This window comes from Magallana gigas, chromosome 2 (assembly GCF_963853765.1).
Source record: "Magallana gigas chromosome 2, xbMagGiga1.1, whole genome shotgun sequence".
Lineage (NCBI taxonomy): Eukaryota > Metazoa > Mollusca > Bivalvia > Ostreida > Ostreidae > Magallana > Magallana gigas.
The window spans coordinates 19,317,713-19,330,834 of record NC_088854.1 but is presented as its reverse complement, the minus strand read 5'-3'; the positions used below and the strand labels follow the sequence as shown (position 1 = coordinate 19,330,834).

Below are 13,122 nucleotides of genomic sequence, written 5' to 3'. Positions count from 1 at the left end.
GGAATCATGGTTTCATCAAACTTAAATCTGCATAACCTGTGCTTTCACACTAAGTACTGACTTTTGGACCGAAAACTTTCCCAGAATATTAAAGATTTTCTCTATAGATTCCTATGTAAAAATTCAAACCGCCATCACGGCCCCACCTTACCAATAGGGACTGAGATTTTGCAAACTTGAATTTACACTACCCGAGGATGCCTTTACACAAGTTTAAGCTTTTCTAGCCAAACAGTCTTTAAAAAGATTTTTAAAGATTTTCTCTATATATCTATGTAAAAATTCATCCCCCATTGTGGCCTCGACCTACCCTTGGACTATTATTTAAACAAACTTGAATCTACACGATCTGGGGATGCTTCCAACCAAATTTGGGCTTTCCTGGCCTAATAGTTTTGAGAAGAAGATTTTCAAAGATTTTCTCTATATATAAAAATTTATCCCCCATTGTGGGCATGCCCTACCTCAAGGGACCATGATTTGAACAAACTTGAATCTACATTATCTGAGAATGGTTACATACCAATTTGAGCTTTCTTGGCCTAATAGTTTTTGAGAAGAAGATTTTTAAAGATTTTCTCTATATATTCCTGTATAAAAATTTATCCCCCAATTGTGGCCCCACCCTACCCCCAGGGACCATGATTTGAACAAACTAGAATCTACACTATCTGAGGATGCTTCCACTCAAATTTGAGCTTTCCTGGCCTAATAGTTTTTGAGAAGAAGATTTTTAAAGATTTTCTCTATATATTCCTATGTAAAACTTGATCCCCCAATTGTGGCCCCACCCTACCCCCAGGGACCATGATTTGAATAAACTTGAATCTACACTACCTGAGGATGCTTCCATTTTAATTTGAGCTTTCCTGGCCTAACAGTTTTTGAGAAGAAGATTTTTAAAGATTTTCTCTGTATTTTCCTATGTAAAAATCCGTTCCCCCATTGTGGCCCAACCCTACCACCAGGGACTATGATTTGAACAAATTTGAATCTACACTACCTAAGGATGCTTCCACTTTAATTTGAGCTTTTCTGGCCTGATAGTTTTTGAGGAGAAGATTTTTAAAGATTTTCTCTATATATTCCTATGTAAAACTTGATCCCCCTATTGTGGCCCCACCCTACCCCCGGGGACCATGATTTGAACAAACTTGAATCTACACTACCTGAGGATCCTTCTATTTTAATTTGAGCTTTTCTGGCCTAATTGTTTTTGAGAAGAAGATTTCTAAAGATTTTCTCTATATATATTCCTATGTAAAAATCCATTCCCCAATTGTGGCCCAACCCTACCACCAGGGACTATGATTTGAACAAATTTGAATCTACACTACCTAAGGATGCTTCCACTTTAATTTGAGCTTTTCTGGCCTGATAGTTTTTGAGAAGAAGATTTTTAAAGATTTTCTCTATATATTCCTATGAAAAACTTGATCCCCCTACTGTGGCCCCACCCTACCCCCGGGGACCATGATTTGGACAAACTTGAATCTACACTACCTGAGGATCCTTCTATTTTAATTTGAGCTTTTCTGGCCTGATAGTTTTTGAAAAGAAGATTTTTAAAGATTTTCTCTATATATTCCTATGTAAAACTTGATCCCCCTCTTGTGGCCCCTCCCTACCCCCGGGGACCATGATTGGAACAAACTTGAATCTACACTACCTGAGGATGCCTCCACACAAGTTTAAGCTTTCCAGGCCGATTAGTTTTTGAGAAGAAGATTTTTGAAAAATACCAAAAATTTTTCAATAATTCTCAATTATCTCCCCTTTAAAGAGGGCGTGGCCCTTCATTTGAACAAACTTGAATCCCCTTCACCTAGTGGTGCTTTTTGCCAAATTTGGCTGAAATCTGCCCAGCGGTTCATGAGAAGAAGATGAAAATGTGAAGGTGAGCTAAAAAGTCAATGGGGATTTTCTATTGCTTAAGAGATGAAGGTACCCAGATGATAGCATTGAAAATTGAACAAGGTATTCCAAGTGAATTTTGAATGGAGAAAAGATGTCAACATTCCCCATTATAAATCCATGAGGAAATCTGTTTTTGTTTCTGGTGAATTTTTAGGAGTGAAAAATGATAATGTGTGAATGAAGTTATTTTGGAAATTTTCTCTTTCATTTTTTAGGGTAAATTTAGTTTATCAGGAACATATTCAATATCATTTCTGTAGACCTTATTCAATCTATAACTTAAAACTTCTTGCAGGCAATTTTCAAATATTTGCTATGAACTTGAAGTATAAGTCAAATGTAAAAAAAAAATGCTTTTCATCCAACAGTCTTTTTTGTAAAATCAGGATCTTGGAGATGGTCACCACCTTAATGATATCTAGGATTTTGTTACAAGGAATGCCTATAAAATGATATATCAACTTGAAATTTGCAAGTTTAGAAGGAAAGGACATTGTAATTTATATGTTCATTTGCATTTACTGTAAGTTGAACACAAAAAATTTAGATCAAAATAAACTACCATACTATCAAATTCATTTTTATCAATTTTTATGGTATCAATTATTACACATTTAAAAACAATGAACAAAGGTACGTATCTCACAAAAACTGTAGTACATTTATTAAAATACATTTGTATATGCAATGGTCCCCCAAAAGATGATGTCATTGAAACAGTGGATATAATCAATATACAGGTACCAAAGAAAAGGATTGTTTCTCACAATTACAGGCTGAGGTAGTTCATATCCTGTGTCTTAATAACAATGTTGTGTGGCAGCATATGATTGGCATAGCTAACATTATAGTATTCTACCATATAATTGGCATAGCTAACATCTATTGTATTCTATCATTTGATTGGCATAACTAACATCATTGTATTTAACATATGATTGGCATAGCTAACATCATTGGATTCAACATATGATTGGCATAGCTAACATCATTGTATTCTTACATATGATTGGCATAGCTAACATCATTGTATTCTTACATATGATTGGCAAAGCTAACATCATTGTATTCTATGATATGATTGGCATAGCTAATATCATTGTCTTCTTACATATGATTGGCATAGCTAACATCATTGTATTCTTTCATATACCCCCGGTAATTGGCATAGCTAACATTATCGGATTCAACATATGATTGGCATAGCTAACATGATTGTATTCTTACATATGATTGGCATAGCCAACATTATTGTACTCTATCATATGATTGGCATAGCTAACATCATTGTATTCTTACATATGATTGGCATAGCTAACATCATTGTATTCTATCATACAATTGACATAGCTATCATCATTTTATTCTATCATACAATTGACATAGCTGTCATCATTGTATTCTATCATATAATTGGCATAGCTAACATTATCGGATTCAACATATGATTGGCATAGCTAACATCATTGTATTGTATCATACAATTGACATAGCTATCATCATTGTATTCTATCATATGATTGACATAGCTATCATCATTGTATTCTATCATATAATTGGCATAGCTAACATCATTGTATTATATCATATACCTAGTAGTGTATCAGCCCTGATACACGTGTTTTGGACTAGGTGAGACAGCAACCAGAAGCTAGGGCTGTATCGCCCTCGGGGCTGATATTTCTCTGTCTCAGCCCGTCGTCAAGGGGGTGTATTGCCCTCAAATTTGAAATCAATAATTTCCGTATATCTCCGCTTTAAATTAAAACTAGTTTGTGAATTAACGATAGAATAACGAATATATAATACAATTTATCACCTTACACGTCTGAATATTTTTATTTTTTACTGAAAATTGAAAAATAATAATTCAAAAATAGCGCCAAAGAGTGATGTGTATCCAAGTAAGGGGAGGTAACCTACACAACGCTTGTGTATTGAGAACAATAGCACGCTTTATTTAATATCAATCAACGTTTAAATTATGGAGGATATAGAGAAGGATGGAACGAGACTTAATCTTAGAAAACCAGAGATAAGACTGTAAAAATTAAGATGCTAAAGTAATGGACGCGCTTATGAACGTTCTCAAACAACTTTCTAGTTGCTATAGAATCTAACAGTATATGGATCTTTATGATTGGAATCTGACGGGAAACTTACGAAATCCCAGTGAAAGAATTTGACTCATACCGAAGCTGCGTAGGAGGGAAGTTTCTCTCTCGATAATTTTGAATTCTAGAAGATAGTGCTTCATTTCAGACGACAGACTCCCTTCTACTGTATTTCAAATGACGATGCTTTGTCAACAAAGTCCGACAACTCTTACAGTTTTAACACATATAAAAAGAAATAAAAACGAACAAGTTTTGTAAATCCGAAAAAAATCTATAGCTTCTTCATGATAAATCATATTCCTAATTTGGAATTTAAATCTGAATTAAAGTCTTTGATTTTAGATATATGATATAAACAACATCACACTTTTGTTTTGATCTCGTCCCTAGTATCAGCTCTTCGGGCTTGGGCCGATACCAACCGCTCGGGCCGATACCAGGGCCGAGATCAAAACAAAAGTGTGATATTCTATATGTATCATATGGTTGGCATAGTTAACATCATTGAATTTTTATAAGTACCCTGGTAAAGTTTTTATAGTACAATAAATATATCACTTAAATGCAGTAATGTTCTGCAATCAAATACAGCTGTAGTTCAAATACAAATATGTCATTGCTTTTTTTAATTTTATTACAAGATTTTTGCTTATTTGTTTTTCAATTCTCCTTTGTACAGTAAAAAAGAAACCAGTCAAAAAGGATGAAGATCCCTACTCCTCCATCAAATTCCTAGCCGAGATAAGGATCCCAACCTCCTTTAGCACCATTCCTGTCCAGGACCATCCCCAGCTAGACTAGCCATCACAGATACACAGTTGTCTTCATATCAAATCTCAATAATCACTAAAAACCACTGTGATCAGTTAATTCATCTATTGTGCTATTATTTCGCATATCTTTATGACTTTGTATTAATATCACAGACTTGATGTTTTTTTTAACAACACTCTGACTCTTCACTTTGTTTTACATAAAAAGACCACCTGCAAAAGAAAATACATATGTTAGTTATTATCAAAGAAAATAAAGAAGGAATTGACACTATATCTATCTTATGTTGATTGATAAACATGTATATAAATTTGTCTATTAGCCACTGTTTCATACCTGTAACTTCAATAGTAGCACCAGTTATATAACTGCTCTTGTCAGAGGCTAGGAAAGCACAAGTGTTTGCTATTTCTACAAGAAAAAATCAAACTATTGAACATTTGGAACAAGGAGAGCTATCCAAAACTGTCTCTGAGACCAGTACCTAAAAACAACAAATTTCAACCATACATAGAGAAAATTTGGTTTTTACCTTCTGGGTTTCCTAGGCGGCCCAATGGAATCAACAATTTGGTCATTTGCATTAGATTTTCTGGAACTGTCTCAGTCATGGGGGTCTCAATAAAACCAGGTAACACTGCATTCACCCTGATGTTAAACCTGTAGTCAGAGAGAACATGTATCATGATAACATTACAGCCACAACAAAGAGAACAAATGTCAGATAACCACAAAATTACACAAACAAGAGAACTAATAACTTAATCATAGATCCAAGAATATCAAGGAAAAGAGACACAAAGACTTAACTAAATTAGTACATGTCATTTGAGTATGATCAAAGCAACAACTTTCTTTGGAAAGACAGAGATCATAATATAACTCACTTCCCCATTTCCTTTGCCATGGACTTTGTGATTCCTATCACTCCAGCCTTTGAGGCAGCATAATTGGTTTGTCCTATATTACCTGTCTAATATAAATTGACTTTGTATCACTTCTGGATCTACTTATCTTCTTGGTTTTTTTTTTATTTTTGCATGTTATGACACTTAGTTGGGAAATATAAATATAGGGGCCATATTGCTCACTTGAGCAGCAATGTCCAGCTTCAATTTTGGAAGCGTAGTAACTTTAATACAGATAAATCAAAAATGTTGTGTAATATTGCATCCTCTTGGTGTATTTGAACCAGAGGAGAACACAAAATTGGAAAGTTAATGCAATGGACATAAACAATGACTACATAAACCTGACAAATTTTGATCAGAAGAGCCTTCAGCTTAGGTAAGCCAACAAAAAGTCATACTATATTTACCTTGCCTACAAGACTTGATATGTTGACAATGGAGCCTGGCACTTTGTCTGTCAGCATAGCTTTACCTACAGCCTTGTTTAACAGCCAAGTTCCCTGAAAATGGAAACTTATCTTTTAAAAAGAGCCTCCTAATAATTTAAACAATCAGTTATAGTCTTTGCTACATTAATTGAAAACAGAAAGGCTGGTTAAAATATATCTAGTATTTTAACATACTAACATTAATACACTTCTCGATTCTTACCCGTTAACATAACATATACCTTGAGATTAACATTGACGACTTTATCGAAGTCTTCCTCTGTAAGTTTCATCATTGTCCTGTCCCTCGTAATACCCGCTGAGTTCACTGCTACCTGAGGAGCTGAGGAGTACTTCTCTTTAATTTTGTCCAGTAAATTGTTGACAGATGCTGAGCTTGATACATCGCACTGGAATGATTGATGGTCACCTAAAATTCACATATACCTTGACAGAGTACTTTTATGTTAACCATGGTATTTGTCTTTCACTTGTTAACAAATCCAAGTAGGCAAGGAAATAACTGACTGACAGCCATTGCACTGTTTGAACCATTGATAGATATAATTATCCTGGTAGTAAAAAAAAGTATCAGCTACAGCCTACATATACACTATACACATGAAGACATCAAATTTTTATTTCTTTCCTGTTTCTTGAATAACAGAATTATAACAGCAATTGGTGAATAATGTATATACATCATTGCAAGTAGTTAATGTACACTATTCCTATAGACAGTGATCTTTGCTTGGAGTCAGCTAGTTTTTACCCCAAAGAGAAGCAGAGAGATAAGATACAATGTATAACCACTACCCCTTCACAAAACATTGATAATATGTTTTACGGTGCGACCGTTGGGGCGAGCACAGCATGTGATCAAACAATGAATTATAATAAATTAATAAAATAAAATTAACAACGTGAAATTTGAATGCCAAAAAATAAAACATACCTATTTTTCAGTAAATTTTCATTATTCATAGTTTATAAGATTTGTTATAATTTATTTATTAATATATAGAACAATAGTTTAATCTCAGATACAATGTTGTTAAATAATAAAGATTTTAATATATAAATATTCATTGCACTGCATCTCCTCTTTTAAAGTTTAATTTTATTTTTAATTTACGCTTAAAAATATTTGCTTATCATGTTAAAAGAACATGGTGTTGTCCCCCCCCCCCCCCCCCCGCATGTAATAAATGGAAGTGAAAATAAAGAAACCATTGAACTGCTAAAGAGCTGAAGGATTAGAATTTTCATGATTTATTTTTCTTTTTGCTTGCAAAGATTTTTTGGATGAGGCTGCCATCCACCCACCCACCCCCTTTAAAAAAAGGCGCTGCTACGTATAACGTTACGTTTCAGGAAATTACCGTAATTATAGTGAATAAAATATTTGTGAGCATTCATCCAAATTAGTGCAATTTACAACTGTTTCCTGTATCTGAAGAAATGTCCTTATTCGTCAGCTGTTCTTTATCTTAGCCTTTGCAAGATTTTAAGAGGATTTTGGTCATTTCAGCAGATTTACAATAACTTCAATTAGAGTAATTTCCCCTTATCAGTGCTTATTGTGACGTCAAAGCTGACGTTGGTTGAGTGTCGTCTTACTCTTTAAACTCCCCTGAGAAAAAAAAGTATGCGAAGTATACTGTTTTATTAACTTAAAAAGCATGATGTTCTTAAAATTACACATCTTATAAGCTTTTCAAAGGTTTTACTTTGATTCTCGGGAGAACGTGATGTTGAAACGTGAGGTTGGAAACCATTGGTACTATGAATTGTGGGTCAAAATTTACTGACTCCGAAAAAATATATCGGATCAATGTGTAAACGTTTGTGACGTCACACGATTATTTTTGATTGAAAGTTTACTGAGGTGAACTTTAGAGGTAACATTGACTGTATGTCGCTTACATCGTTATTGTTTTTACTGTCTAAATTTGTCTTGCTGATTCTCGTGAGAGTGTGAAGAGATAAAAATTGCCATGATTACAAGGAACTACTGGGACGATTAAAACGATGCATTACTGGTCCGATTTACTGACGCCAAAAAAATCCGTTGAATGAATGTGCAACTAGTCCGAATTTTCTATTCACACATGCCTTGCCGGTAGAGCTCGCTTCGCGCCGGCGCTGCGCGCCGGCGAGCTGCGCTCGCTATAAACTTTGATTTCATTAACCATAAATTTTACCTGTGTCCTTGATCATGGCTAGCGTCTCTTCCATTCCCTTCTCATTCATGTCTACACCAATAACAGTAGCTCCTTCAGATGCAAACACCCGGCATACTGCTCTCCCAATGCCACTCCCAGCACCTTCAATATATAGGTATTAACGATTCTTTTTACCTCTTCAATAAATTTTTATAATCGTCCAATATACGTTGATTATGGCGTACCAAGTATGCACCAAAGAGGTATATCTAAACTGACCCAAGTATACATACCGGTAATAACAGAATAAGCAATATACATGTATGACATGGACAATACGGTATATAGGAATATAACCGGGTTTTAAAAATATTTTGAACTGTTGCAAAAGACGGTTACCATAGGTGAAATTTGAATATTAATTCTTTTATTCATAAAACCAGACAATGACTAAGTGAATATTCACCTGTTACAACTGCTAGTCTACCTGACAACATTGTGATCAAAGTTCGTCCTCAATCAAATCGAAAATGAAAGTAGAAGGTTCACTGTTTTAACTTGTACTGTAACCTATTCGCCCAACCTTTGAAGTATACATTCACGTTTTTAAATAAATACATCAGTATGTACTTTTCTTTTTTAAGGTGGATTAACACACCTGGAAAAGTCACTCAAATTAATTTTTTTGATAATGAAAGATATAATAATAAATAAACTGTTTGGGGATAAAAAATGAATATCTAACATAATTATTCCAGTAATTAACAACAAAAGCCCTTGCGGGATTCTAACTCGGGATGTAGGGATTACAAGTCCGACACTTTATCCACTCGGCTATGGAGTAAGTTACATGTTTCAGTCCATGAAATCCTTTTAATAAAAAGAAATTTCGATCAGCGGTCAGCTATTTTGTGATGATGTGTTATTCCATCTCATGTGTGATAATTTGAGTGTTACAGGTACATTAACTATAATATACAAGAGTATCTGGTAGAAGATGATCTTTTTATAATCTTATACCACAGTTCATTAAAATTTAAAGTTGTTTAATTGATTAAGTCACAATTTGAATCCAACTAACCAAGTTCCTTGATGTAATGTTCTTTTGTGTTAAGGTGACTTCACTGGTCTTACAGGTAGCAACTATTTAAAAGGAAAGGTTACACAATATGTACCATTTGTAGTTTAGATACACTGTATTATAAGACCATTGATATAAAAATCTCAATTAATAAAAAAGTTTATTTTGTCAGAATCAAAAGTCAAAACATGCACAATAATTTGGACGGAAATGTGAACAAGAATAGAATATGACTTAAGGATATATCTTTCTTTTCTTTCAGAGTTATTTAAGGGACTTGGACACAATTTCATTTAAAATTTTTAATTTTTTTTGTTCCATTTTCAATGTTCATACTGATAAAAATAGAAGTTTACAATGCTATGTCAAAATTTGAGTTAAATATCAAGTTATAAGCAAGATACAGAATTCTTTGTTTTATAAACAAAGCTTGAATATTGTCATTTTTTACATATGTGTTGTATTGGTGTAAGTTTCAATCAAATGTACCTTTCCTTTGTTGATAATAGTATTTATGAAGATATTGAATTAGCTTAAATTGCTTTTTTACATGTCATTTTGTCTTCGAAATAGTAATTTTCTTCATTACATTTTTTTAACAACTTTAAGACTTGAGCTTTGTTTACAAAACAACCAATTCTTACCTCTGTATCTCGCTTGTAACTTGACTTTAACATCCAATATTTTGGTCAATCAGTTATTAAAATGCACCATACATAAAAATAAAAATAGCATTTTTTATCTCAAATCGTGTCAAAGTCACTTTAAGTTCAGCAGATTTCTTATATGCAACTTATACAGTACATGAAAACACAAAATCTATTTCTTTAAAGACCAGTATTTCCATCTGTATTCAATTTTACAACATAGAATAATTGAAACTAAGTGACATTAAGCTTCCAGTTAAATTTATTGGATATCTAACTGCTCAGCATCTCTACATGTTATTCAGATTTGATCAAAGCATAATATACAATGCCAATTTCTGCAAGAGTCATGAAATAAATATAACAGAATTACACTGTAGTTCTTATTCTTATCAATATGACTTAATGAAGATAAAGATGATAATCACTCTTCAGTACTTTGTTGTCTATCACACTTCCCACTTTTTGTACTCCATCCCATCTGGTGGTTTCACATCAACTTTCTCCTTTCCAACTTCATTCCAGTTTGTGCTTAGAACAGTTCCACCTGATTCATAAAATGATTTCATCATTGCTTTCTTCGTATCTTCACCGGCATCAGCGTAGATCTTCTGAAACAGCTGATTCAAGGCTGCATCTCCATCCAATTTCTCGTCCTTCTCTTCTTGCTTGATATCACTCACCAACTTATCCCAGTTTCTGGTATAATGACTGGATGTGGGATACTTGCTCACGGTTGGATCGGAGCCTTGAGGATTAAACTGTTTGACTTTGTCCTGGAGACCATCATCCTCTAATTTTTTCCACTGCCTTTCCTCAGATTTACGAAGTTTGATCTCAATTTTGGTAGACATAATTTTGCTTACGGATTTCTCAGGAATGATTTCATGGGCCAAATCGAGTTCTAAACTGTAATCACTTCCCCCAGGCAACTTTACTGTAACACTCACTGCCTTTGGTTCGATGTTAATTGTACAATCTTCTTTTTTCACATTTTTCAGCATCACGTTGACTACAACTGTTGTTTGGGTCTGATACCAATCATATCGTGTTTTGGGACCTGCAGGCATTGGAGGAGGCTGACTTGGGGCAGCAGCTGGAGCCTTTGGTTCTTCTTTTGGTTTTGGAGCTTCGATTTCTCCCTTTGAAGTGCCAACAATTGGTTCCATGGACTTGTCTTCACCTGTTTCTTTACCCAGAATATCCAATTCAGCTTCACATTTCCTTACCCATGTTTTTATTGCTTTGTCATCAGGATCAAGGATTTCTGCCGCTTTAAATGTTGTATAAGCTTCTTTGTATTTTTCGAGATGAAATAACGCAGTGCCTTTCCTTACGTACGCTTTGACACTCTTTGGATTTATTTCACACGCGGTGTTAGTGTCAGTTATCGCCTCTTCGTACTTCCCTTGGTTGATTTTAACTTGTGCTCTATTGTTATAATACTCAGCATTGGTTCCGTCCAATTCAATGGCCTTCGAATAAAATTCCAATGCCTTTTCGAAATTTTCATTAACAAATTCTTCGTTGGCCTTCTGGAAAAATTCTTTTGCTTCCATTTTAGAAATTGTAGTATTCAGACCAAACACTTCCGGATTACTCCAAACAACGACAACAACTCTGCATAGCGCAAGTTTGATTATTGTTTCCATGGCACGTAAACAAGAAAGGATCTATTTTCTCTCTTTTTTCAACTTACATAAAAGTTCTGTTCAAGAAACAGGATCCTTCACTTTTCTGTTTTGTAATTTTCTGAATATTGAGTGCCCATAAAGCTGAGAATTTTTGTAGCTGAAAATATTTTTTTTTTCGCGAATAAATGCATTACTTTCGCAAAATAAGGCAAAACTTTCGTGTTATTCGCAAAACTTTTGCACTTTTTATTCGGTATGGGTTACAATAAGCACATTTTCAAACAATATCACTGAATAGGCCACTAATTTCTAACGATATTTTTTAATTGGCTATATATATGGATAAACACAAATTTCAATGGAATAAGACTAATGAATGCCTGTTTGAACCAAAAAAATATATCGAAAAGGATGATTTACTTCCTTAATATTTGCTTTAAATATTTTTATATGATATGAATACTCATTTTAAGCTTTATCAAATTTAAAAAGATAATATGATTTTGATTCATGTATCCAAAGTAAAGCGGACAAAATATATATATACATCGAATTTTAATAATTCACGTAATACGGAAAATATCATATCGAATTTCAAAACTAAATCGAATTCTTTTTCACTCATTGTTCTTTATGATGGTTCTTGTTTGAAATAACAATATTTATATTAAATTGAAGTTTCGAGTTCATTCGCAAAATTACGCATTTATTTGCGAAAGTTTGCGTTATATAGCGATATAATTTCATTCTTTTTTTACCTAAAAAATGAGCTCAATGGGCTTTTATAGATGTAATATAGGTTTTATATATATGAATAATGTCAAAGACCTAGAAAATTGTATATTACCCCCCCCCCCCCCCCCCCCGGCTATTTGATTTTATGTACATTTGCGAGTGTTTACTATTTTTGTTTACTTATTTAATTTTTGTTTGCGAGCCTTCTTCCTTTTTTTTTTAGGCGTGGGGGGGGGGGGGGGGTAAAAATCCGAGAGGACTACATTGTAGTTCATTATTTATATACAGCTTTACTGGCACACGCAAAAATAAAACCACTAAAAACCTTTGTTTTCCTTATTTATATTTAAACACGACTACAATAACCAGGCACGATCGAAGTATTGTCACGGGGAACCGGGGGGTTAATGCGAAGAACTTAAATCGTTTTTATGAATGTTAATGTAAAATGTGTCAAATTTGTTCATAAATGTGACCAAGTGATTTGTTGAGTAGAAATGGGATAGAAATGAGCATGCAATTTCGAATGGGCTAAAACATTTGAATTTAATAAGTTACAGTAATTTTATTTTCTGAAAGTTTGTGCTACATACATGGTATAATTTTCAACTATTGTACCTTATTCTCAAACATTCCTCCTGAAATAGGTTTATATTGTGAAAAGTTTTGTGTACAAATCAAAAGTAGTCAATGGTTCCTTTGTCTAATTAAAT

The 13,122-nt window shown here is 33.7% G+C and overlaps 2 protein-coding genes across 2 annotated transcripts; both read right to left on the bottom strand.

Annotated features, from left to right (window-relative positions):
- Positions 1 to 2,491: 2,491 nt before the first annotated feature.
- On the bottom strand, positions 2,492 to 8,916 carry LOC105330728 ((3R)-3-hydroxyacyl-CoA dehydrogenase). The gene is made up of 8 exons (XM_011432623.4): positions 8,779 to 8,916; positions 8,352 to 8,474; positions 6,390 to 6,577; positions 6,127 to 6,219; positions 5,696 to 5,781; positions 5,341 to 5,468; positions 5,145 to 5,219; positions 2,492 to 5,020 (listed from the first exon to the last, which is right to left on the bottom strand). The coding sequence occupies exons 1-8, from the start codon at positions 8,807 to 8,809 to the stop codon at positions 5,004 to 5,006; spliced, it is 741 nt and encodes a 246-aa protein (XP_011430925.3). The 5' UTR covers positions 8,810 to 8,916; the 3' UTR covers positions 2,492 to 5,003.
- A 1,368-nt stretch (positions 8,917 to 10,284) lies between these two features.
- Positions 10,285 to 11,637, bottom strand: LOC105330729 (protein SGT1 homolog). Its single transcript, XM_011432624.3, has one exon. It carries the CDS (start codon positions 11,597 to 11,599, stop codon positions 10,490 to 10,492), a length of 1,110 nt encoding a protein of 369 aa, XP_011430926.3. The 5' UTR covers positions 11,600 to 11,637; the 3' UTR covers positions 10,285 to 10,489.
- Between the last annotated feature and the right edge of the window lie 1,485 nt (positions 11,638 to 13,122).